Source organism: Aphidius gifuensis, linkage group LG1 (genome assembly GCF_014905175.1).
Source record: "Aphidius gifuensis isolate YNYX2018 linkage group LG1, ASM1490517v1, whole genome shotgun sequence".
In the NCBI taxonomy this organism is placed as follows: Eukaryota; Metazoa; Arthropoda; class Insecta; order Hymenoptera; family Braconidae; genus Aphidius; species Aphidius gifuensis.
Window position 1 is genome coordinate 13304898 of NC_057788.1, and position 23789 is coordinate 13328686.

At 32.8% G+C, this 23789-nt stretch overlaps 1 protein-coding gene across 1 annotated transcript; it reads left to right on the forward strand.

Moving 5' to 3' along the window:
- The first annotated feature begins 4546 nt into the window (after positions 1-4546).
- Positions 4547-14489, forward strand: LOC122854854. Its single transcript, XM_044155911.1, has 6 exons — positions 4547-4787; positions 5293-5502; positions 5665-6334; positions 6438-7760; positions 12834-12977; positions 14273-14489. The coding sequence occupies exons 1-6, from the start codon at positions 4547-4549 to the stop codon at positions 14487-14489; spliced, it is 2805 nt and encodes a 934-aa protein (XP_044011846.1).
- The last annotated feature ends 9300 nt before the right edge of the window (positions 14490-23789 follow it).

Consider the following 23789-nt stretch of genomic DNA (forward strand, 5'->3'; position numbering starts at 1 on the left):
CGAAGTAGGGGATACGAATCTGTCGTAGCCAGGGTAGGAATCCGGATTATCCACTCATGGTGGATGTCTACCAAGTCAACACTGACATTCAGGCGAGAATGGATGTCACTACCGATGCCACTCACAAACCGGTGGTATTAATTAGCGTCTTAGTCGATAAAACCCCTCAGACCAGACCTCTAATTATTTTCGGGAGCGCGAGATCTGCCAAATCTCGTTACACCACCTTTCCCGCGGAAGTTTCGACCCGAAACTTAACAATCGTCAATTCTCAGGTCGCTCCTCTCTTCTCATCTCCTCGTGGGTCACGATAAAGTTTGAGGTCAACTATTGATAGTTTACCTCGATCCTTACCGCCGAGATCGGACAATCTATAGTTTGTCCTCGATAGCTTCTGCGTTATAACCCACGGCCCCATGAATGGCTTGTTCAAGGCGGCCGTTCGATACGCTTGGGCTTTGGATAGTTCTCGATTTCGCACCAGTACTAACTGACCAACTTCGAATTCGACATTTCGATGTTTTCGGTTGTACTGTTCAGCTTGTCGATCACTAGCCTCATCGAGAGCAAACCGGAAAGCTAGTCTTAGTGCGTCATGACACTTTATGTGTTCAATCCACTCCTTAGACCCGATTTCAACAGTTTCGAGATCCTTCATCAAATCTCGTTGGAGAGAACCTTTCGATTCTAATTCTCGTCCAAGATTTGCGAATGCCGGGGTCGCCATAAGGGAACTGTGGTACAAAGTATTATAAGCGAATTGTATTTCGCTCATATACTTATCCCACTCTCTATGGTCGAGATCAAGAAACGCACGCATCATCATCTTGATACTCCGATTAACCCGTTCGGTAGGGTTAGCCTGAGGATGATACGGCGGAGTCGTCGATAACTTCATCTGCGTTTCTTCCGAGAGCGACAACAGGTCCTTGTTTCTGAACTCGGTCCCATTGTCCGTGAGCAATTCATGGGGAACACCCCAACGGTGTATAACTCTTTCTTGTAAAACTTGACAGATAGCCTTACCTGTCGCAGTCTTCAAGGGAGCTATTTCTACCCATTTCGTGAGCGTATCTTGTATTACCAAGATATAACCGTGACCGGCTTGGCTCTTCGTATACGGACCCATAATGTCCGCCGTTATACGAGACCAAGGCCCCATGAATTTTCTGGGATTCATGTAACCCGCGGGAGCCCTTTGTTCCACTTTACAACGCTGACAGGTGATACATTGGCTGACGTATTTTACCACGGTTTTATACATCATTGGCCAGAAGTATCTTACTGCCAATCGTTCATAAGTTCGGACGCCTTGATGTCCCGCCTAAGGGTCATCGTGGCATTCTCTCAAAGCACGAGATCGTAATTCCCTTGGTAGGACTAATTTCCATGCATCGAAATCTATATTCTCTGCAGAGGCTAGATGTCCTCTACGATGAAAATACAGCTGACCATGATCAATAGTCCAATTGGGGTATTTACCGGGAGCAAGACGTATTGCCTTTCTCTGTCTGATATACCAGCGATCTTTCGTAGACGTGATCGTGGTTATCGTCGCGAGAACAGCGCCGCCTTCGGGAGCACGCAAGAGCGCATCTGGAACATGATGTAGTGCACCTTTCCTATGTACTATCTCAAAATCATATTCCATCAGTCCGAGAGCCCATCTACCAAGTCGACCACCAGGCGCAACTCATCTAGCAAGACCGCCATATTCGGTAAGGGATAGGCATCCTTTTTCGTGATCGCATTGACTTGTCTAAAGTCAACGCAGAATCTTAGCGTACCATCCTTTTTCTTTACCATGACAACCGGGCTGGCCCAGTCGCTAGTGGATGGTTCTATGATTCTATTCGAGAGCATACTATCAGTCTCCGCCCATATCGCCATTTTCTTGTGGTGAGACATAGGACGGATCCTCTGTTTGATAGGATCGTGAGCGCCCACATTAATAACATGGGCCGGGAGCTTTGACAACGGGAGCAAAGAAGGAGGCGGAGCAATGTACTTGTCTAACAGTTCCTGTAGACGACACTGCTCATCTTCTTTAGGGAGCTTGAGACCATTACACACTGTTAAGTGATGGATGGTTTCAACGGGAGCAAACGAGAACAATTCCGTAGGCTGGTCTCGAAAATACCAGACTTGCCCAAAGAAATCGACCACGATTCCTGCTTCTCGTAGAAAATCGATCCCTATGATAAAATCTTCCGATAAAGATGGCATCCATAGAGTTTCCACGAGAATGGTCTTGCCGCCCAACGAGATAGGTGTCATCGATATTTGTCGAATGATTTCTATCTTTTTGTTGGCAACCAGAACCTTTCTACCTGGACAATCGATCGGCTCAATGTCTGATTTCCTGAGCAACTCGATGCCTTTGTGACCTGCAAAGGTACGAGTCACGCCAGAATCCATTAACGCTTTGATCGAACGTCCTCCGATTTTAATCGTTAGGTAGAAAGTAATCTTTCGACCAGGACCGAGAGTGTTTTGCAACCTATCCCAAATAGGGTTAGGTTCCGGGGTAGCCAATTCCAATGTATTTCCCTGTCTTGGGGTAATACTAACGGTCGATACGACAGGGTGCTTTACACGACCGTTTTCGCGTTTCCCGGGTTGCAACGGGAGCATTCTTTAAATATACCCAGTTTTGAGTGGTGGGAGTCTTGCATCCCTTCTCCCTACTCCTGCGCAAAACCCGTGAGCGCATCTTTCCCTGGAAGGGGAGTGATGCCAGCGCCATCTGTTAATGTCCGTAGGTGGGGATCTACCGAACTCTAGCGGAAATAGCCGAGAGCGTAGATTTCTGAAATATCTCAGCCTGTATGAGGACAGCCGAGATCGCCTTCAGAGACTACCGAGATCGTAAATCTTAGGACTGTCGAATCCGTACCAAACGGTTACGACCGTGTCCGAGAACTACCGAGAGCGTAGTTTCTTTTGACTGTCTTCAGCCTGCGTTAAGCAGCCAAGACTATCTCTTGAAACTACCGTGATCGTAGCCCTTTAGATTGTCTTAGTTTTTTAACGACTAAGACTATCCGAAGACTACCGAGAACGTAGTTCTTTAGACTATCGCATACTGTACCAAACAGTTACAACCGTGTCCGAGAACTACCGAGTCCTGTATCCAAAGATACATCGGGAACCACACGAGTACAAGCAGTAAGCCTGCAAGAACTCTGACAAATTGTCACGAGAACCAATAACCAACGTTATTCCATATCACAGCTTAGGAATTCGCTATCACACAAGCTTATTCCAGAGCTGTATCCCTCGTCGTAACCGGACAAGGAATGAGCTTCTTCACTCGAAGCAGCTCCTTATATACGCGTGGGAGTTCGATATTTCGCCCCTCCAATTTGCTACAACAAGTATCGATCGTCTGCGCAACTCCGTCTTCCCCACCAATCACGCGAGGGGTTTACATGACCAATGAGAATGGAGCGCACTAACGCCGAGCCCTGATGCGGCAAAAGTTGGAACTACCGTACCAGACTCCCCATTTTGCCGTGAGTGTCGCTTCGAAACCTGCCATGGCAGGCCCCACGTTGGGAGCCATTTTGTAACTGATTTTTCCACCGATAAAGTATAAGCCTCAGTTACTATGGGATCAACGAGGATTTCTCACCATCCTCCTCTCTTACCGCCAGGAGGAAGCCAGCTGGTGTATAACGGCAACCAACGGACCGTGGGGTAGGTTTCGGGAGCAATGGCCGCCGACGGCCATTTCGGTAGCGACTAGTTCAGTAAGCAAACTGACAATTGCATATCGTGAATTTGAGATATTATTAATTGCAAAGAATTGTTAAAATGAGCAAACCTTCACAAAAATCATAGAATTCACAAACATTTGAGGACATTTTCGGACAGGTGCTCGGTTAATTGTTGTTATTGAGTTGCTAGCACCTAATTGTCCATCAAAAGGAATCAATTTGACAATTCTAACCTCTATTCAGGTACGTTTTGCATTGTCTTTTTCTAAAAAAAAATTAATTATTTTAAATCTCATTTGTCAATCATTTATTCATTCAATTCGTTAATAAATTTCCAGGAGCACCAAAGCTGAAGTGACAAACACAAGGATATTAAATATTATTATCAATTTCAGGAGCCAGCTTTCAAGACGTTTCAGCATATATTATTCTGTCTATTCTATTAACCAGTTGGCACCGAAATTATTATAAACTTAAACTTTTCATATAATTAAAAAATATATTGTTTTAATCATAATTTGTGATTATTTCTTTCAGTAACAATATCCTATACATTGACTATCCTTATCCTTAACTTTAAATAAGATTACAAGAAAATCAGTTAAAAGAGCCCAATAGATCTACAACCAAATAGAAAAGTAAAGAGAAAAATATAAATAATATCAAGATAACGAATATAGACAATTTGAAATAAAATAATAACGAATAGTTTTTTTTGAAGATATAATAAAGACATTATTGAGATAATAGAATTTTTACGGTTTAAATAAGTTTTTTTTTGATTTAATAGACAATTATTACGTATTGAATGCAAGTCATCTAATAAAATGCAGAATAATAGACAGGTTGATAGTGCCACTCAGCTGAGCAGTCGGCAAAGAAAAAGAAAACAAAGATTAGAAATAAAAAATGATGATTATGTGGTTGTACCTTTTAATGAAACTCAAATAAATGAAGACTTTCAAGCACAATCACAATCCTCTTATCATAAAAAAAGAAAGCAGCAATTTGTAATTAGAACTGATATTCCTACATGTTTTCTTGCTGATAAAATAAAGTCTGACATTGGTAATGCACTTCATATAAATATACCTGTGATAACTGACATAACTGAATTACCGAATATCCATATTCGAATAATTAGACCTCTTTTAAATAATGATTTTGATGAATCGACAATACTTGAAAATTATTAAGGGCCAATGAACATAAATTATGTACATTGTAAAGCAAAACATTTTGAGTCAGAGAAAGTTATCAATAAAGGAAAATCATTCAATAATTGTTGTAGCCATGGAAAAGTTATTCTAGATCCTTTGCCTGAGCCACTATTAATTTTAAAAGAATTATTTACTGGCACACATCCAATGTCAAATCATTTTTACGACAATATACGTCCTTTGAATAGTTCTTTTTCATTTGCGTCATTTAGTGCGAGATTAGTTTTATTTAATAAACGAAGGCCTGGTCCATTTTGCTTTAAAATTCAGGGTCAAATTAGTTATCAGATGAATACTTCTTAATATCCAGCTGAAAATGAATTACCAAGTAATTGTGGACAAATACATTTCAGCTGAAGTTCCTGATCCGATTCAAAATCCTCGATTGCATGAAATCGTTAATAAAAATATGATTCATGGACCATGTGGAGACTGGTACTTAGATGAAACCGGAAGCTGTTCTAAACACTATCCTAAAGCATTCAATAATTTAACAACTTTAGATGAAGACGGTTATCCTCTCTGTAAGCGACGTAACAATGAAACTTATAGTCGTCAAGATGGTTTTACTTTTGATAATCGACACGTAGTACCTCATAATAAAGAATTGTTACTGCAACTTAACTGCCATATAAACGTTGAAGTTGTCTCCAGCATTAAGGCTGTGAAGTATTTGTATAAATATATTTATAAAGGTCATGATGCTGCAGCTATTGTGATTTAAGAATCTGATGCAAATGGGAATCAAATTCGAAATGAAATTCATCATGATGAAATTCGTAATTACATTGAAACTCGATACGTTAGTCCTCCAGAAGCATGTGCACGTATTCTAAATTATTCATTGCATGGACGAAGTCATGCTGTTCTGCGACTAGCAGTTCATTTACCAAATCAGCAGAGTGTCATGATCGAAGACATTGATAATAATGATGCAATTCAAACGGCACTCAACAGAGAGTCAATGTTACTTGCTTATTTTGCTTTGAATAGACACGATCCGCAAGCAAGATATCTTCCATATTCTGAAATACCTACTCAGTATGTCTATAAAAAATTACCAGGTGCATCTATTCACACTTGGGAACCACGTAAAAGTCATTTTTATACTTTAGGTCGTATGTACTCCGTGAGTCCATCGCAAACTGAATTGTTCCATCTTAGAATCCTTTTGACATGTGTTACAGGAGCTACAAGCTATGAACATTTGAGAACAGTTAATGGTATTACGTATGATAACTTCATGAGCACCTGTTTGGCTTTGGGATTAATAGAAGATGATAATGAATGGAAAAACGCTATGCATGAAGCTGAAGTTTGGATGATGCCTCAACAGTTGAGACACTCATTTGTAAGGATTTTAATACACTGTCATCCTATTCACCCAGAAGAGCTGTGGGAAGAATTCAAAGAAGCGTTATCACAAGATTTCTCCAGAACGATGCCTTTCAATCAGGCCTACAGAAATGCCTATGTAAGAATAAATACATTATTACAGAATGAAAAGTCGAGACTTGCAGATTTTTCCATCAATGCCACATATCACTGAAGTTGAAGAGAATGATAGCGAAATTTCACCTGAACAGCATAGAGTTATCGGATCGAGACAGTACGAACTACTCAATGGAGAACAACGAGAAATAGTTGACATTATTTTAGAAAGAGCTGAGAATCGGAATAGCAGTGCATCCAAATGTTTTTTTATCAACGGACCAGGTGGATCTGGAAAAACTTTCATTTATACGACTTTATATCATTTACTTCAAAGTCAAAAGAAAAATGTTACAACTATGGCTTTTACTGGCATTGCAGCAACTTTACTTCCACGTTGCAAAACGGTTCATAAAACATTTAAATTACCTATTGCTCTGTATAGTGATTCGTCGCTCACTATTAAAACACAGTCAAAAGAAGCAGACTACTGCAGAAATATGAATGTCATTATGTGGGATGAAGGACCAATGTCACCAAAACATGCCCTGTCGTTTGTTAATCGTTCACTACGTGACGTAACAAATTCACAAGAACCATTTGGAGGTAAAATATCAATACTTGGAGGTGATTTTCGGCAGTTATTGCCTGTCAAAAAAAACGCTACACGTGGTGAATTAGTAGACCTTTCAATAAAATTTAGGCATTTGTGGCCACATTTTACACAATTTACTCTTACTAAAAACATGCGTACACGAGCAGAAGAAGTTGAAATTGCAAAATATTTGTTAACAGTAGGTGATGGCACAGCGAACTCCAATGATTCAGATTTGAACTTACCAGAACATTGTCTAGCAGCCCGTGATGCTGACATAGCTCAAGATGTTTATGGGGAAATCATGAACAATAAACAATTTGATAAATTAGCAAAATGCACTATTTTGTCAGCCAGAAACGTCGATGTTGACGATATTAATATAAGAGTTGTTGAATTGTTAGATAAAACGACAGAAAGAATTTATACGAGCATCAATAGTATTAAAAATTGTGAAAACGGTGGCATTCGAGACGCTCTTTTGCCTGAATATTTAGAGACTTTAAATCCTCCAAACTTGCCTCCCCATGAATTGCGATTAAGACAATATACAGTTGTTATGCTCATTAGAAATTTATCTGTCAATGAAGGATTATGTAATGGAACAAGATTACAAATTTTAGATTTCTCAAATCATTTGTTAAAATGTAAAGTTTTGACAGGTGATAAAATGGGGGACATCGTTTTTATAAATCGTATCGTTTTGCATAGTGATAATACATATCCGTTTGAGTTTGGAAGACGTCAGTTTCCAATTAAATTAGCTTTTGCTATGACAATCAACAAATCACAAGGGCAAACTTTTGAAAAGATTGGAATAGATCTAAGGAGGGACATTTTCAATCATGGTCAATTGTATGTAGCTTTATCACCAGTTCGATCATGGGATTCTCTTAAAATATATTTAGGCAGCCAACGAGAATCAAATACTGTGAAAAATTTTGTGTACACCGAGTTATATAATTAATTTTATCATTTTCGTATTGATATATTAAGTCAGGACAAAAAAGCAGTTAAGCTCAATCATTCAAACATAGATAAAAATTATTATTTGCAAATCTTTTATAATCAAAATACAATTTAAAAAAAAAAATCTCAGTTATCGATTGAAAAAAAAAAAAAAGTAGCACCTGGGTTTGAACTGGTACCCACTGAGTGAGAGTCGGGATAGTTTTGCTCTCAACCACACAGCTATCTGATGATATCGGACGATATCACTCTCCACATGTCGTAGTTCAGAGGTAGAGATGTCAGATGCGTAATGAACAGAAATCATTGATCTTCGCATGAATTAGCATTGTGGTCGATGATCAACGGTGGCGGCCGTGTACAGCCGCCGGCGGCGCTAGTTAGACTATAATATCACTTCAGATAGAGTGATCATCAAAAGTAATTACAACGAATATCTTTTAATTATGACAACATTCCCGACAGGTTGAGTTTAATTTAAGGTGTTACTCTAGTAAAGTCAAAATAGTTAGAGACCAATATGATTGATAAAAATCGATTCTATGCAAAAAAAAAATGTGTGTGTGTTATTGTACGCACAGGGAATTGAAACTTCTTCAGTAATTGTAACAAAGAGTGATTGAACAATTTCTCGTTGCATTATTATATTTCAAAATAGCGGTCTTTTTCGGTTTTCTTTTGAGTAAACTCATTCGCTCATTTATTCATTGTTAATTATGATTCTCAAAAAAAAAATCTGGAAAAAGAGTTTAATTAATACATTATAAATAAAATAGCATAAAATTCTTTTATAAATATTTATATTAACAGAACATGTTCATAGTAATAGAAGAGTTTTTCTTTCAATTGAACAGAACCTTTTTTTTTCATTAACATAACTTGGAAATATAATATTGAATAAAAAAAACAATAAAAACTAATAATTTTAATAAATTCTAATATTAAATTGTTATTGTTATTGTTTTTGTTGTTGTTGTTGATAATGATAAAATGAATCATAAATAATTTCGACATCAGACTCGAAAAGATCATACAAATCATGGTTTTGCTGTTGTTATTGTTGTCGTTGTTGTTGATGAAGAGTATCATGATTTTGATCATTAAATCCCTCCCCCCTTTTTTTTGTGTAAGCTCCTCTTGATAATTTTTTACAGATTGTTTTTTTTTATAAATGAGTTTAATAAATTATTAACAAATTAGGCTATCCTAGGAGTTGTTCGAAAATTTATTAAAAAAGATACGGATTTTTGAATGGCTTTTTCATGCATGCACATACGTCTGGTTATACTCTATTCGCGCTCACTCCTGCTAGACGCTAGAGTCGAGGACGCTAGATTCAGTGTGATAAATTTCTCTTTATTTCATATACATCATCGCCTATCTCTATTTCCTTTGCCTCCCTAGAGTCTTCTTCTATCAATATTTTCTAGCATAATTTCTTGATTTTTCTTCTCCAAGAAGACGCATTTTTGTTAATTATGCTTCTTACGATTTCGTTTAATCATATTCGTGACAGTCTGTCTTTTTCTATGTTCAGGACTTTAGCATGTACATGATTGCCCTTTTCCTTGCTGTCATTCTTATATCAAGTTGTCCAGATTCTTTCTTTCATAGGTAGCTTGGAGTGCTTCTTTCTATTCTTACTGCCATTTTGATGTATCTTCCTCGCATTTTCGTGTCCCCGTCTTATTGATCCCATCCATATACATCTACCCACAATAAAAATCCCGCGTTCAATATGACATTCATCAGATACACTTTTAGTTTATGTATTCTTTTCCTTTGACAAATCTAGTGTGTATGGTAGTAGTGTACATAGGACTGTTCTGGAACACCCTCTCCCCACTGTGCCACTTCCCTCCCGCTGTAAGACCTGCGACCCTAGCAGTCCAATTTACAGGGCAAATTTTTTACAATTTAGGGCTATTTTTGCCGCTGATAGCGCTTGTAAAATTTTTTTTATATAGATTTTATATACAAAAGCTTCACAAGCGCCGTCAGTGGAGAAAAAAAGCACTAAATTGTAATGCCCTGTGAATTGGACTGCCGCTGTGATCGGCGGTTAATTTCGCGGAATCCGCGAGACCTCACCTACGTGTCCGTGAATTAATTTAATTGGGACAAATCGCCTTAGTGGTCCGCAAATTAATTGAACCCTTTTGATGCTGCAGGGGTCCTTAAATTAATTAATTAGATCAATTAATTAAGCAATTAGGACAAATCGCAGCAGGGGTCCTCTCATTAATTAATTAAAGCATGGAGTGTTTCGATTTTCCCATAAGACGCCATACTGTTTTTCCATAAAACGCCATATTGGTTTTTCATGAGACGTCAATAATGTTTTTGAAATATTATTATTATTATTTTTGAGAAAACGTCATCATGTTTTTTTTTTTTTAATTATTATTGGTTAGAAGACGGCATATTGAATTTTCGAATTTTTGAATTCCTGCGAAATATATCGGTAAAACAATCATGGTTTTACCTTCAGGGCAAAAGGGCGCTGCAGTCATGTTATTTTTTTGTTCTATGCCTTGCGAATCATTTCTACGTTTTTCTCAAACGATTTTCTTCAAGTTCGGTTCTTTGAGTTGTGCGGTTGTTCGATAAAAAGTTGTAAAAAAAATATAAGATAAGTTGAGGGATTAATAAACGAAGGGTAAGTCATTTATTTTGATTTTATCAACTAATTTATTTTCTATTATTTATTTTTTTTTCTGTATTTATTTATTTATTCATTGGTGTGGTTTTCTATTATATTTTATCTTTGTTGAACATGTGCTTCAGAATTGCATCTCTTACACGTGTTTCAACCAATCTTTTTTCTTCCTCTTATTAATTTTATATTTTATTGTATTTTCTTTTAATTTATTTGATTTTATTCATTTTTTTCATTTAATAAATTAGTGTAGGTAATGTGTAGGTAATGTAGGTTTTTTTATTATAATTTTTTCTTTGCTGAACATGTGTGCAATTTTTACGCACGTGTTTTGCAAAGAAAAAAATGCAATAGAAAAACTGCTAATTAATTATATAAAAAGAATAAATAAAATAAAAGATAATATAAAATTGATATGAAAAACAAAAAAAGATAGGTTAGAACGCATGCATGAGAAAATTGCATCACTCACATGTGTTCTCACTAATCTTTTTTTGTTATTCTTATCAATTTGATTGTATTTTCTTTTAATTTATTTTCATTATAATTTTGCAGGTTATTATATTAATTCTTTTATTATTTTATTAATTCTTTATTATTTAATTTCAGAGAGATTTGCTGCATAAAAGAACTCTAAAGAATAATGTACGCACGCGGTTAAGAGCACTGCCATCTTCAATAAGAGACAAGATGATTGATAGAGTCGCAGCCATGATACTCCGTTCTTCTGCTGCAGCAACTCCTGGAGGCTCTGGCGGAAAACAAGCAGTCGTGGAGCCAGCATATACTGGTAATCTTTTTTTTTTTTTAGAAAATTTTGGTAGCTTTTTTTTTGGAAAACTTGTTAAACTTTTTTGTTCTGTTTTCATTTCTTCAGAGGGAAATGATTTTAAAGACATGCTACCTGAAGCAGCGTTGCCAACCACCCCATAATTATGGGATTTTTCCCATAATTTCAACTTTGAGCCCATAATCTATAATGACTTTCCTATAATCCATAATTAGACATATGACCCAAAATAAGCATTTTTTTTTTAGGGAATTTTAATTTCCTATTGTTTTCGCTTTTCTTCTGAACCCCCTCAACCATAGTAGACACCCCCCCTAAAAAATTTTCTAAGTCCTTTAATCTCAACCATGGTGGACACTAGGGTTGGGCGATAGTCTGAAAAGTATCGATATAAATACTATCGGCGTTTTAAAAATAAAATATATATCGGGCGATACTATCGGGTGAAAAATGTCGATATAACGATGCTATCGGAAATAATATTATCGGAAAAATAATAAAAATATCGATAGTTTTTCAATAAATTTTATTTATTAATTCTTTTTTTATCATGCCATGATGTACTGTTTTTTAAAACATACAACCCCAAAATAATCTGTTAACAAAAAAAAAAAATAATTAAAATATGCAGGATAGGATGAAGGAATAATTTAAAGCACCAGTTTATTTAAAATCCCACATTATAATTATCAAAATTTTTTTCTTGACGATACAGTAGTTGTGTCGTTGAGGGAATATTATTTTTTAAAAGCTACACAGAGTACATGATATATAATTATATAAATAATAATAATTAATAAACCAATAAATAAATGTCTTTGGTTTGCAAAAAAAATATGATTATTATAATACGAATTATTAATTTTTTGTACTTACTGTACTCGTCTACGTTACACTTTCACTCATCTTGTCACTTGTTAAATTGTTGTTAAATATCTGTCATTTGTTGATAACTTGTTGCCAAATTTATTGTCTATTTAACTATACATAACCTTTATTTTTATTTTTTTTATAAATATCGGTCCGATAGTATCCGTCCCGATAGTATCGCCTTGATAACATCGATATCTGATACTATCGATATTTTCTTCAGCAACTGTATGATCATTTTTTTTATTTTTGTGAAAATTTTTTTTTTCTTCACTTTTTTTTTTGTTTTAAATTGAACCGACTGTCGATACTGTAAAATCTTATTAGTAGTAGTCCTGAAGGTAATTTGTATGAATTTTTTAATTTTCGTGAATTTTTATAAATTTATTTTTTCAGATTTTTATAAATTTTTAATTTTTAATTATTATAAATTTCTAATTTTATAAATTTTTAATTTTCATAAATTTTTTAATTTTTTATAAATTTTTAATTCTTATAAATTTTTCAATTTTTATAAATTTATTTTTTTAGATTTTTATAAATTTTTAATTTTTATAAATTCTCAATTCTTTTCTGTCAGAAAAGAAGAGCATGACAAGGAGTATGATGATGTTGTCAAAAAAGAAGAGAAACAACAGCCTAAAATGGAACTCAAGGATGACAATGATGATGATGACGATGATGCTGATACAGTTATTCTTGATCCGGAGGAGTTGTATGGGCGGTTGGAGAATGTAGATTATTTCAATTGTTGCTACATACCACGTGAAGGTTCGAGAAAAGGTAGGATTTTTTTTTTTTTTCAAAAAATGAATTGACGCATAGAAGGACGTCGGAGTTAACTTGATGAAACTTAGAAAAAATAAGAAGTCCTGTGGTCTAGTGGTCGAGGCGTTTGCCCGGAAAGCAAAAGCCTCGGGTTCGATTCCCGGCAAAGGAACTTCGTTATTTTTTCTAAGTTTCTGGTTTTTTTTTCAAATAGTCTTCCAATGTGGTTGAGAGACTACTTTTTTTTTTTTAAATAAATTGTTTTGAAATTTTTGAAATATATTGTTTTTATTGTTTTTTATTAATCCCTATCCTCATCCTCAGGTTTTTTATCTTCTCTTGTAACTATTATTTTTATATTGATTTGTTAAAATAATTTTTGATCTTTTTCATATGAAATTTTCTGTTGCATTTTTATTGGTTAGAATCATTTTGACTCAGCTACATTTTTCTCAATGTTTTTGGTTTTATTCATTGTGTAAGTATCGCTAGTAGTTTATAAAAATGTGTTCTCTCAACACACTGTGTTTCGCTGCTAGGACAGTATAAATTCATACAAAATATCAGGTAAGTCTTAACCTCAATTTAGATATCAATCAATTATTCTATAATCCTCAGATATTTTATAAAATTTATTACAAACTATCCTAAGATTTCCACTAGCTGTCATTCTACAATAATATTTTTGCAACAGATCATTAGTTTTCTATTATGAAACATAATCTCGAATTTTTTTGTAATCCGTCAATATCTTTGCAATCCTTGAATATTTTTGAAATGTTTTGAGTCTTCTTTTCTTAGATTTTCACCAGCTATCATTTGGCATCAATATTTCTCGAAAAAAGTAACATTACCTTCGAAATTTTAGTAATCCGTCAATATCTTTGCAATCCTTGAATATTTTTAAAATTTTTTGAGTCTTTTATTCTTAGATTTCCACCAGCTATCATTTGACATTAATATTTTTTGCACCAGGTCAATATTTCTCTAAAAAAGTAACATGACCTTTAAAATTTCAATATCTTTGCAATATTTTTGAAATGTTTTAATTGGATAATCCTCAGATTTTTAAATGCTATTATTTAACATTAATATCTTCGATTTTTTCATAGGCTGTTGAAAAAATATTAGAATAAAATGGATACAAACACACAATGCAGACTGCGTCGAAAGGAATATCAAAAAATAGTTGAACGTTTGGAAGGACACGGATCACGATCAAATCAATTCCACAATTATTTCATTAAGTAGAGATATTCCAAATTATAATAAATCATGTGCACGTCTGTCAGGTCCACATAAAAAATGCACTCAGGCAACCGTGGAAATACTGACAGGTTATTTATTGAGATTACAAAGTTTGCAAGTACGAAGTGCAGGTGCATCTTTAACAGTTGATATATCAAACGATACTACCGAAAATTACATTGAATGGCAAGACTTGGAGATTGTATTACAAACAGAATGAAGACTAGTGTTATAGTCGATTTAAAACATAAAGATGTTATAGTATATTGTGCAACAAGGACGCAATGTGAGTGATTCTTGCACAAAGCACACACACGAGGCATCATGTGTGTGTGTGCTGAGTGCAAGAGAGGATCACTCACATGACGTCGACGTGACACATATTATTTTGGCCTAGCGGACTGGAATTGCCCGTTTGTTGCCCTAAATTTGTGGCGCGAAACATATCTTTGTCGCCCTACACATTGCGGGCGACAAACGGGTGTTTCCCGCCCGCTCGGCCAAAAAATAGTATGAGTTACGCGGGCGCAATGTGAATGATCGTCTCTTGCACTCAGCACACACACAGATAATGCAGAGTCCACGGGGCACTTGACTTACCTTCGGCCGCCCTCGTCTACGTGCCCCGTCGGCTCTGCATCATCTGTGTGTGTGCTGAGTGCAAGAGACGAGCACTTACATTGCGCCCTTGATACACAATCTACTGAGTTTCTGATGCTACAAAAATGTTAAATAGTCAGATAGCTCTTACTTTGCAAGATAAACATGCACTTAAAGTCAATACTGTATTAGCTTTGAACTACGAAGTTGAAAAACCTTTAGATAATAGCGTAAAGGTTGAAAGAAAATATTCCAGTGAAGGCAGTTTTGAGGTTTTATAATCATCAGATCTAATCCAATTATTTAAGGAAAATTTTAAACATTTTATAGAAGATGTTGAGGAAGATGAATTAAAAGGAATTTCTGAAAAACAAAATGAGTTGAAAATTAATATTTATGGAATAGAGAATAGAGAAAAGAAAAAAGAGAATAGAGAATGTCATATTTGCAACAGAAATTTTACGGAAAATGACGTTAAAGTACGTAATCATATTTTACCTCAGAAAATCTGAAAAACCAATTTCAAGGTAAACTTGATATACTCGGAATCAATAAAGAAAGGTATATTTCATTCACAAAATCTGACAAAGGTACCAGAATAAAATTCAGATGTATCGACTCATATAGATTCATGACTTGTTCCATAGATTCATTATTAAATAATTTAGATGATCATAAAAGATCGGAGCAAGATTTTATATCTCAATGCCAAACTTCCATAGTCATCTTCATGTGGATCGAGGAACAGAATTTTATAATTCATCATTTTAAACAATGTTAAAGAAATATAATTAAATGACTATGGAAGTTTGGCATTGAGATATAAAATCTTGCTCCGCCTTTACTACCATATTGTTGTACAAGTTTTATTGATTCACGAGTTCTTACAGACTCTAGAAATTTACCATAAATTGCATTGATCAATAATTTTCTAATCTTTTTCAAATGCACTACGGGCTTTCTTTTGTAACTCTGTATTAAGATCAATATATGATTGAAGCCATGAACTTCGTTCAAATGTTAGAACACGATGAATTTTAGTAATAATCATCCCTAAAAAGCAATATTGTTATAAATTTCTCTAATGGATAATATAAATTTTTTTATTGTTTAGAGTTGCTAATAATTCTGGAGTTTTACTGGTTTCTAGTGGTGGTTTTTCGCGTACTGGTGCTAACGAAAATTTTTATGATGATGTAAACTTGCAGGATAGTCTGAATCAACTTCAAGAATGTATCCATATTTCGAGTGATCAGCAGTTGGATTTAATATAGGAATATCAAAGTTATCAATCCGTTTAAATTCACAAGTTAGAATACATCCTCTCATTGCTGCTCCTTACATATTATTCAAATCAAAGTACATTAAAAATGCCCATCTTCCTCAGGATTATATTCGGTTCCCATATATCGATTATTTGCTTTTCTATATCGATTCGACACTTGTGATAAACCAACTCTTATACCTTGCTCAATAAACAACATTATTTCAGGATCAGTAAATAATTCCAGTTCAATCTTAGTATATCTCAACATTACACTAAAACTAAGTCCTGGTAGTGTATAATAATGTGCTGGATCTAAATTATATGTTTCTAAAGAATCAGCTCTGAAGCTTCCAAAAACATCAGCTAAAAGAGCGACATCAGTCTGTAAGTATAAATCAGAATATTCTCCCAGGGTTTTTATATCAAACTGTTGCCAAACATTTAGAGCATGTGCATAAGCTTTATCTGAAATATGTTCTTTACTTAATTTTGAATAAAATTGATCTTTTGATGGAAGTGTTGAATCATCAAATTTTTCCTATTTATCAAGATAATCATATGGAAATACTCCTTTCTTTATAATTAAATTGAATTCATGATCATTTTTACATAAACTTTTTGTTATTGATTGTTCATGATCATTTAAATTATTTAATAATGAATCTATGGAACAAGTCATGAATCTATATGAGTCGATGAATCTGAATTTTATTCTGGTACCTTTGACAGATTTTGTGAATGAAATATACCTTTCTTTATTGATTCCGAGTATATCAAGTTTACCTTGAAACTGGTTTTTCAGATTTTCTGATGTAAAATGTGAATGATTACGTACTTTAACGTCATTTTTTGTGAAATTTCTGTTGCAAATATGACATTTTCTATTCTCTATTCTCTATTGCATTCTCTATTCCATAAATATTAATTTTCAACTCATTTTGTTTTTCAGAAATTCCTTTTAATTCATCTTCCTCAACATCTTCTATGAAATGTTTAAAATTTTTTTCAAATAATTGGATTAGATCTGATGATTGTAAAACCTCAAAACTGCCTTCACTGGAATATTTTGTTTCAACCTTTACGCTATTATCTAAGGGTTTTTCAACTTCGTAGTCCATAGCTAATACAGTATTGACTTTGAGTGCATTTTTATCTTGTGAAATAAGAGCTATCTGACTATTTAACATTTTTGTAGCATCAGAAAAAAAATCTTTTTTTGGCCTAGCGGGCGGAAATTTCCCGTTTGTCGCCCTAAATTTGTGGCGCAACGTATGTCTCTGTCGCCCTCAGATTGCGGGCGACAAACGGGTGTTTCCCGCCCACTCGGCCAAAAAATAATGTGTCACGCGGACGTCATGTGAGTGAGCACACACAGATGATGCCTCGTGTGTGTGCTTTGTGCGAGAATCACTCACATTGCGTCCTTGTTGCACAATATACTATAAAATCTTTATGTTTTAAATCGACTATAACACTTTTAAATACAGTCTGTTTCAGTATTTCTTTATTTTTACCAACAACTTCAACAGGTTTCATTTTAATTGTGCGAGTTTTGTATTATTATATTTTTTAATTAATTCTGGCAGCAATTTCAACCATTTATAATTTTCTTGCACGCTAAATTAAAAAAACATTTTGTTTTTTAGTGTTTTATTGAACCTTTCAACTATTAATGCTTTTAAATGAGTAAATATTGTATACATATGAACGTTATATTTCTTTAACATTGTTTCAAATGATGAATTATAAAATTCTGTTCCTTGATCCACATGAAGATTTTTACTTATTTGACCTTTCTTGAATATTGATTCCATTGCTGCTGATACCTTTCTTCCAGTTTCATTTTTGAGTCCAACAGCCCAGCTGAATTCTGAGAAAATATCAATAACTGTTAAAATATAATTGTATCCAGAATTGACCTTTGAATGTTTAATCATTTCAACAAGATCAGCGTGCCACGTTTTATCCTTATCACAAATGTCAACTTTACGTCGTAAAAAATTTTTTCTTGCTGGAGCGTGTTACTCACGCACAACGTCTTAAACTGACTGATTAATTTTTTTTTCTTCTTAGAGAATTTTAATTTCCTATTGTTTTCGCTTTTCATTTGGACCCCCCCCCCCCCTGAAAATTTCTAAGTCCCTTAATCTAAATACGATAAATATGAAAAATATCATTGAATATAAAGGAAAATAAAGAAAATCACTGAATATAAAGAAGAATATGGGAAAATATCAGTGAAAATAAAGAAGAAATCGCTGTAAATATCCAGGAAAACTTACCGAATATAAAAAAAAATATGGAAAATAACAGTAAATATAAAGAAAAATATGGCAAAATATCATGGAAAAATATGATAAATAAGGAAAAATATGAAAGAAAAATCACTGAATTTATTAAAAACAATACGATTTCAATTATGTTACCCCTCCTAATATGCGAATGGAAATCTAAGAGAAATTATCGAATAAATCGCAAAAATAAAAATGAAATGACAAGTTTAAAAAGAAACAAAGGGAAATAATACAATATATGTGACCTAAGATATAATGATGTGGAGAATAATCAGAATCCATTTCAGTCAAATTAAAAACTACAAACAATAACCAAAAATTAATGACATGAAAATGAAAACAAAATTAATGCGACAATCACATCATCAATAGCAAAAAAAAAAAACATATATCATTTTTAACCAATTTGAAAACAGATACAACGAAATTTTTAAAATCATAAGACAATAAAATCGGAATGGGTCAAAGAAAACAGGAAGGGAACAATCCAAAAATGAAGAAAAAAAAATAAAACAGTGATAAAAACACAACAAAAAATACATTGATGAAAAAGAAAACTACAAAAGTAACAAATTTATAATTAACCACAATATGGTAAGTCAAAAATTAGAAATGAATATAATTTACATGAAAATTTGAATTAAAATTTCCATACAGTGATACAATTCGGGCACGAATTATAAATACAAGTGAAATAAAGGAATGGAAAAAGAAACGAGAAACTGGTAAAAAATTTACGATGGATATGTGATGAAAGAGACAAAATAAGATGTATTGTTCTTTGGAGAAGCTGCAAATAAATATCATGGATTGATTGAGGTACCGTTATTAATAAAATGTATAAAACAAAAAGGAAAATTATTAACAAATGATAAATTATTAAACATTCTAGTTAAACAATAGTATATTGTGGTACTAGGGGGTAAAAGAGGGTTTTATCATACGCTGCGAGTGAGGCCTGAGACGGAGCGATTGATAAAATCCTGCTTAACCCCCTAATCTCACATATATTTTTCCTCACGTGGGCATTTTTTTCTACTTTTTTAAACGCGTTTGTTGTGGTAAAGTGAATTATTATCTCACTTTTCGCTGTACACGTCTTTTTCACTTTAACCGAAACTTTCGGTAAAATGATTTTTACGGTAAAATGAACGTCACGCTTCCGGTAAAATAAAAGTTACGCACGGTAAAGTGAAAAAGACGTCTAGAGCGGAGAGTGAGATAATATTTCACTTTACCACCGCAAATGCGTGGAAAAAAATAGTAAAAAAAATGCCTCAGTGAGGAAAAATATATATGATTACTGAAGGATTAGTGAGAAAAGTTAATAAACAATACCCGTCAATGAATAATTATTATTAATAAAGGAATAATGATACCGGTAGAGGCTTATATAAAATTCGAAGACGATAAGGAAAATGAAAATATAATAAAGAATAACTTCGAGTTGAAAAAATACAAGAAATCATCTACCAAATAATTCATCTGCATATTGCTAAAATTATTTTAGCAGAAAAAAAAAAAAAAAAAAAAAAATTTTTCAATGGTGATAATGTTATTATATAGATATGACCGCAGTCATAATAGCAATGAATGAAGTAGAATTTATATAAACAATGACAAGATGGTTATTAAAAAAAGAACAATAACATTAGCAGACGACAGTGATTATAAAGTAAAATAAAATTTGAATAAAAAAAATTTAATAAACCAAGTAAAGATACTAGTTGTAAGAGTAATCATTGTAACAATAGAGAATAAAATAAATTTGTAATCACGAATTTCAATAAAGAAATTAAAATTCCCCCCGCAGGGCAGGCACAGTTGCTTCAGCAACTGTTTCATCATTTTTTATTAATATAGTAATCCACTCTCTCTCAACTCTTTAATAACTGACATAATTTATTATCATGATTCGGATTACCAGCTGCTCTCGAAGCTGTTAATAATCGTAATCGATCAACAAGTTTATTTGGATCATCCCAGTAGATATAATTGACTCTAGAGGGATTTTGTTTTCTAACAGACATAACCGTTGGTAATAATCCAGTACAATAATGCTCATTATAATTATGACATGCCATAAAATCAATATATTTCTTGAATGCAGGATTTTTTATTGGTTTATTAGATTTGGGGTATTGATGATGATGTTTGTATTATTGATAATTTCACCATAATTTTTTCCATCGATATCAGTGATATTTCTTTTATCTGGTGACTTCATAAATAATAATTCCATTAATCCTGGTCCTAATGTGTAGAATGTATCAAAAATATTCAATTCGTTATCATTAAAGTATATTTTCACATTGCCGATTTTATAGTCAGACTTCACTTTTTTTCCACCACAATCTTAATCCCACTGTATACTATTGATTTTGTTCAAGTAATCATTTATTAAATCATAATTCGATTCTTTTTCAACGAATGTTTCTTCACCTTCATAAGCACTATCATATTCAGCTTCATCATCTTAATTGAAATGTGTAGCAAATCTTTTTGGTAGATATCCATAATTTTTATTGTCGATTTCAACTATTAGCGCTGGACCATACTTTGATGTTGGGAATTTTGCTACTTTAGTAATTTTATAAACTACTTTTTTCTTTAAATCTTTCAATGATTTGCGTTGGTTAGCTTTCTGAAGTTTTTTTTGCTTTTGCAAAACCCATTTTTAATATCTGTAAATGGCAAAGTCATTTTTCAGTTAACAAAATAATTGAAAAACAATGATGATATCAATAAGTTAATATAAATTTATAAATATATGATAAAACTTACTTGCTGATTTCTAAGACTGGGCGCACTACAGCTGATGGACTGAACGAAGAGTGATGTTTAGTCTCTGTGCACGAGATTATATACTAAATCTCGTGTCCCCCACCAACGAAAACGTTCCCTTCCCTCTATTCACTAAAAGTTTTTAAGAGATTTTAAAAAATTTCTTCTTCTCAGAAAATATTTTTTACTTTCTATTATTCTAATCTATTGATCTTTTAATCCTATAATCTTTTTTATGGAATTTATAACAATAGATATGAAAAATATTTTTTTGAGAAAAGCTGATAATTTCTGTTTGAGCATGTTTTATAATATTTTCTAAAATTTAATCTTTCTGTATTTTAAATACTTGAATGTAATTTTTTTTTTATTTTTCCTGTTTAAACTTGTTAAAGCTTGTCGAAACTTGTTTTTATTATTTTATTATACAAACCAAATCTTTATTATTTTTTTTTTTTTCTTGATATCTTATATTTTAAGAAAGGAAGGAAGGATAATTCTAAAAAATTAACAACTCAAAAAAAATTTAGTTTTACATTATTTATTCAATAATAAAATTAAATTCTCCATTGTCAGTTCCTTCTTTACATTTTAAACAATCTTTTTTCAGTAGTAGTAGTAAGATATTCCAACTTCATCTTTACAATGATTTTGTATTGGATGTTTTTCGCATCGCTCTAATTTTGAAATTGTTGGATTTGAACGTTGTTCTACAAATAATTTTTCCCAAATTTCATCAATTTGATGTGATGCAAATTTTATGATCGCCATTACTTGAAGTGCAGCAATATCTTTTTGTGTCAATTCAGTTATATTTTCAACTTGGCTCTTGTTAAAAATGTTTTAATATACCAATATTTATGTCTTTCTGTATTTTTATATGCACATTTGTAAGAACTGCATAAGGGATGTGAATTCATACATCGTATTGCTGGATGTTTTGTCTCTAATATTTTTGTATCTGGACAACCCAGTTCTTCTAAATTAAAAATTGTCATTGGATTGAAACGTAAAATAAATGTTAACTATTTTTTTCTATCTTGTTACAGTTAAAGTATCTGTTTTAAGTACTGGTGCTTAACTGATTTTTTTATGGATTCAACAGAGGTGCATCTTATACAAATTTTAATGCTTTTTCAGTACTTGATACAATGTTAAAAACAACTTATTTTCCAGATTTTAAGGAAGTAACAGCATTTAATATTACAGTAATTATCAAATCGTCGTCGTAAACTTGGAAACATCCATTCGAAATGGTCTTGGATATGGCCTAGTTCAACGGTCCAATCTGTTTGTGATATTTTAAGTACTTGACAAGTTGGTAATGTATGTATGTTGGTTTGTAATGATTTATCGAACTGTATGCAGCAACCATTATGTCGCATAATTTATTAAAATATAAACTATCATAACTGGTCTTGTTAATAATCTTATTTCAAGTGGTCTTTTTAATGATACAGCATATGCATGTTGTTCAAGTGGTCCCTCCCGTAAACCAGTAAAATAAACAATTTGATTAATTCCATCAACCCATAATTTTCTACCAAGTACTTGCCATTTACCAGTTGTTATTGCTATTTTTGATATAACACGTGGTTGTAATCAAATACTATCCATTCTAACAAGTGGTTCTTTAATGTCATTATTTGAACCTGCTATACTTGATGTTGTTAAATATAAATGCATATATTTTGTTTCTTCCCCATAAAAATTTAATTTTTTTTGAATCATCAGATGGTAAAAAATATAATAAATCATTAACATTTATCTATACTGTACTTTGTTCAAAATGAATTACTTGTACACTTGATGCTGATATGTATTAAGTATGTGTAGGTGTATGATTATTATCTGAATTATATATATTATTTGGTTGTTCACAAAAATTATCAAGTGATATTAGTACCAATTTAATTCTTTGTTGTTTTCTATCTAAAAGTTGTACCCAAACACTAAAAAGAAAAAAAGAAAAATTGAATCAATTTATTTATCATCATATTATTATTGAACAATTATTTTTTAATTTATTTAATAAACTTACTATTGAGCATCTGGTGTCCATCCAACACGTACTAAATATTCCATCCAAGGAAACATTGTATGTAAAGGATATTGTAATTCTAATATTTCAATATCAACTATTTGAAGTGCATCAAAAAAACGAAATTGTACCATTTTTAAATTACTCTTAGCATTTGATGCACCAGCACGTGGAAATCTAAATTCATCAACTTCACAAGAATTGAGACTCGATGATGGAAAACAAAAAATTTTAACATCACTTTCATCAACTTCTTCATAGACAATCCTATAAATTCCATATGTTGATTTTGGCTGCCACCAATAGCCAATATATCTATTTATAAATTTTTCATTAATGTATTTAGTATCTATATATTTTTTATAATTATAATGAATTAAAAAGCCAAAAAAAATACCTTGTAAATTCTTCTTGCATGACAGATAAAGGATTACTATGTAACATTGCTTCATTAACTATTCTACCCACTTGAGGAATTTCTTCCCTTTTTTAAAAATATTTTTAACGTTGTCTACTTAATTTTTCTTCAGCCAT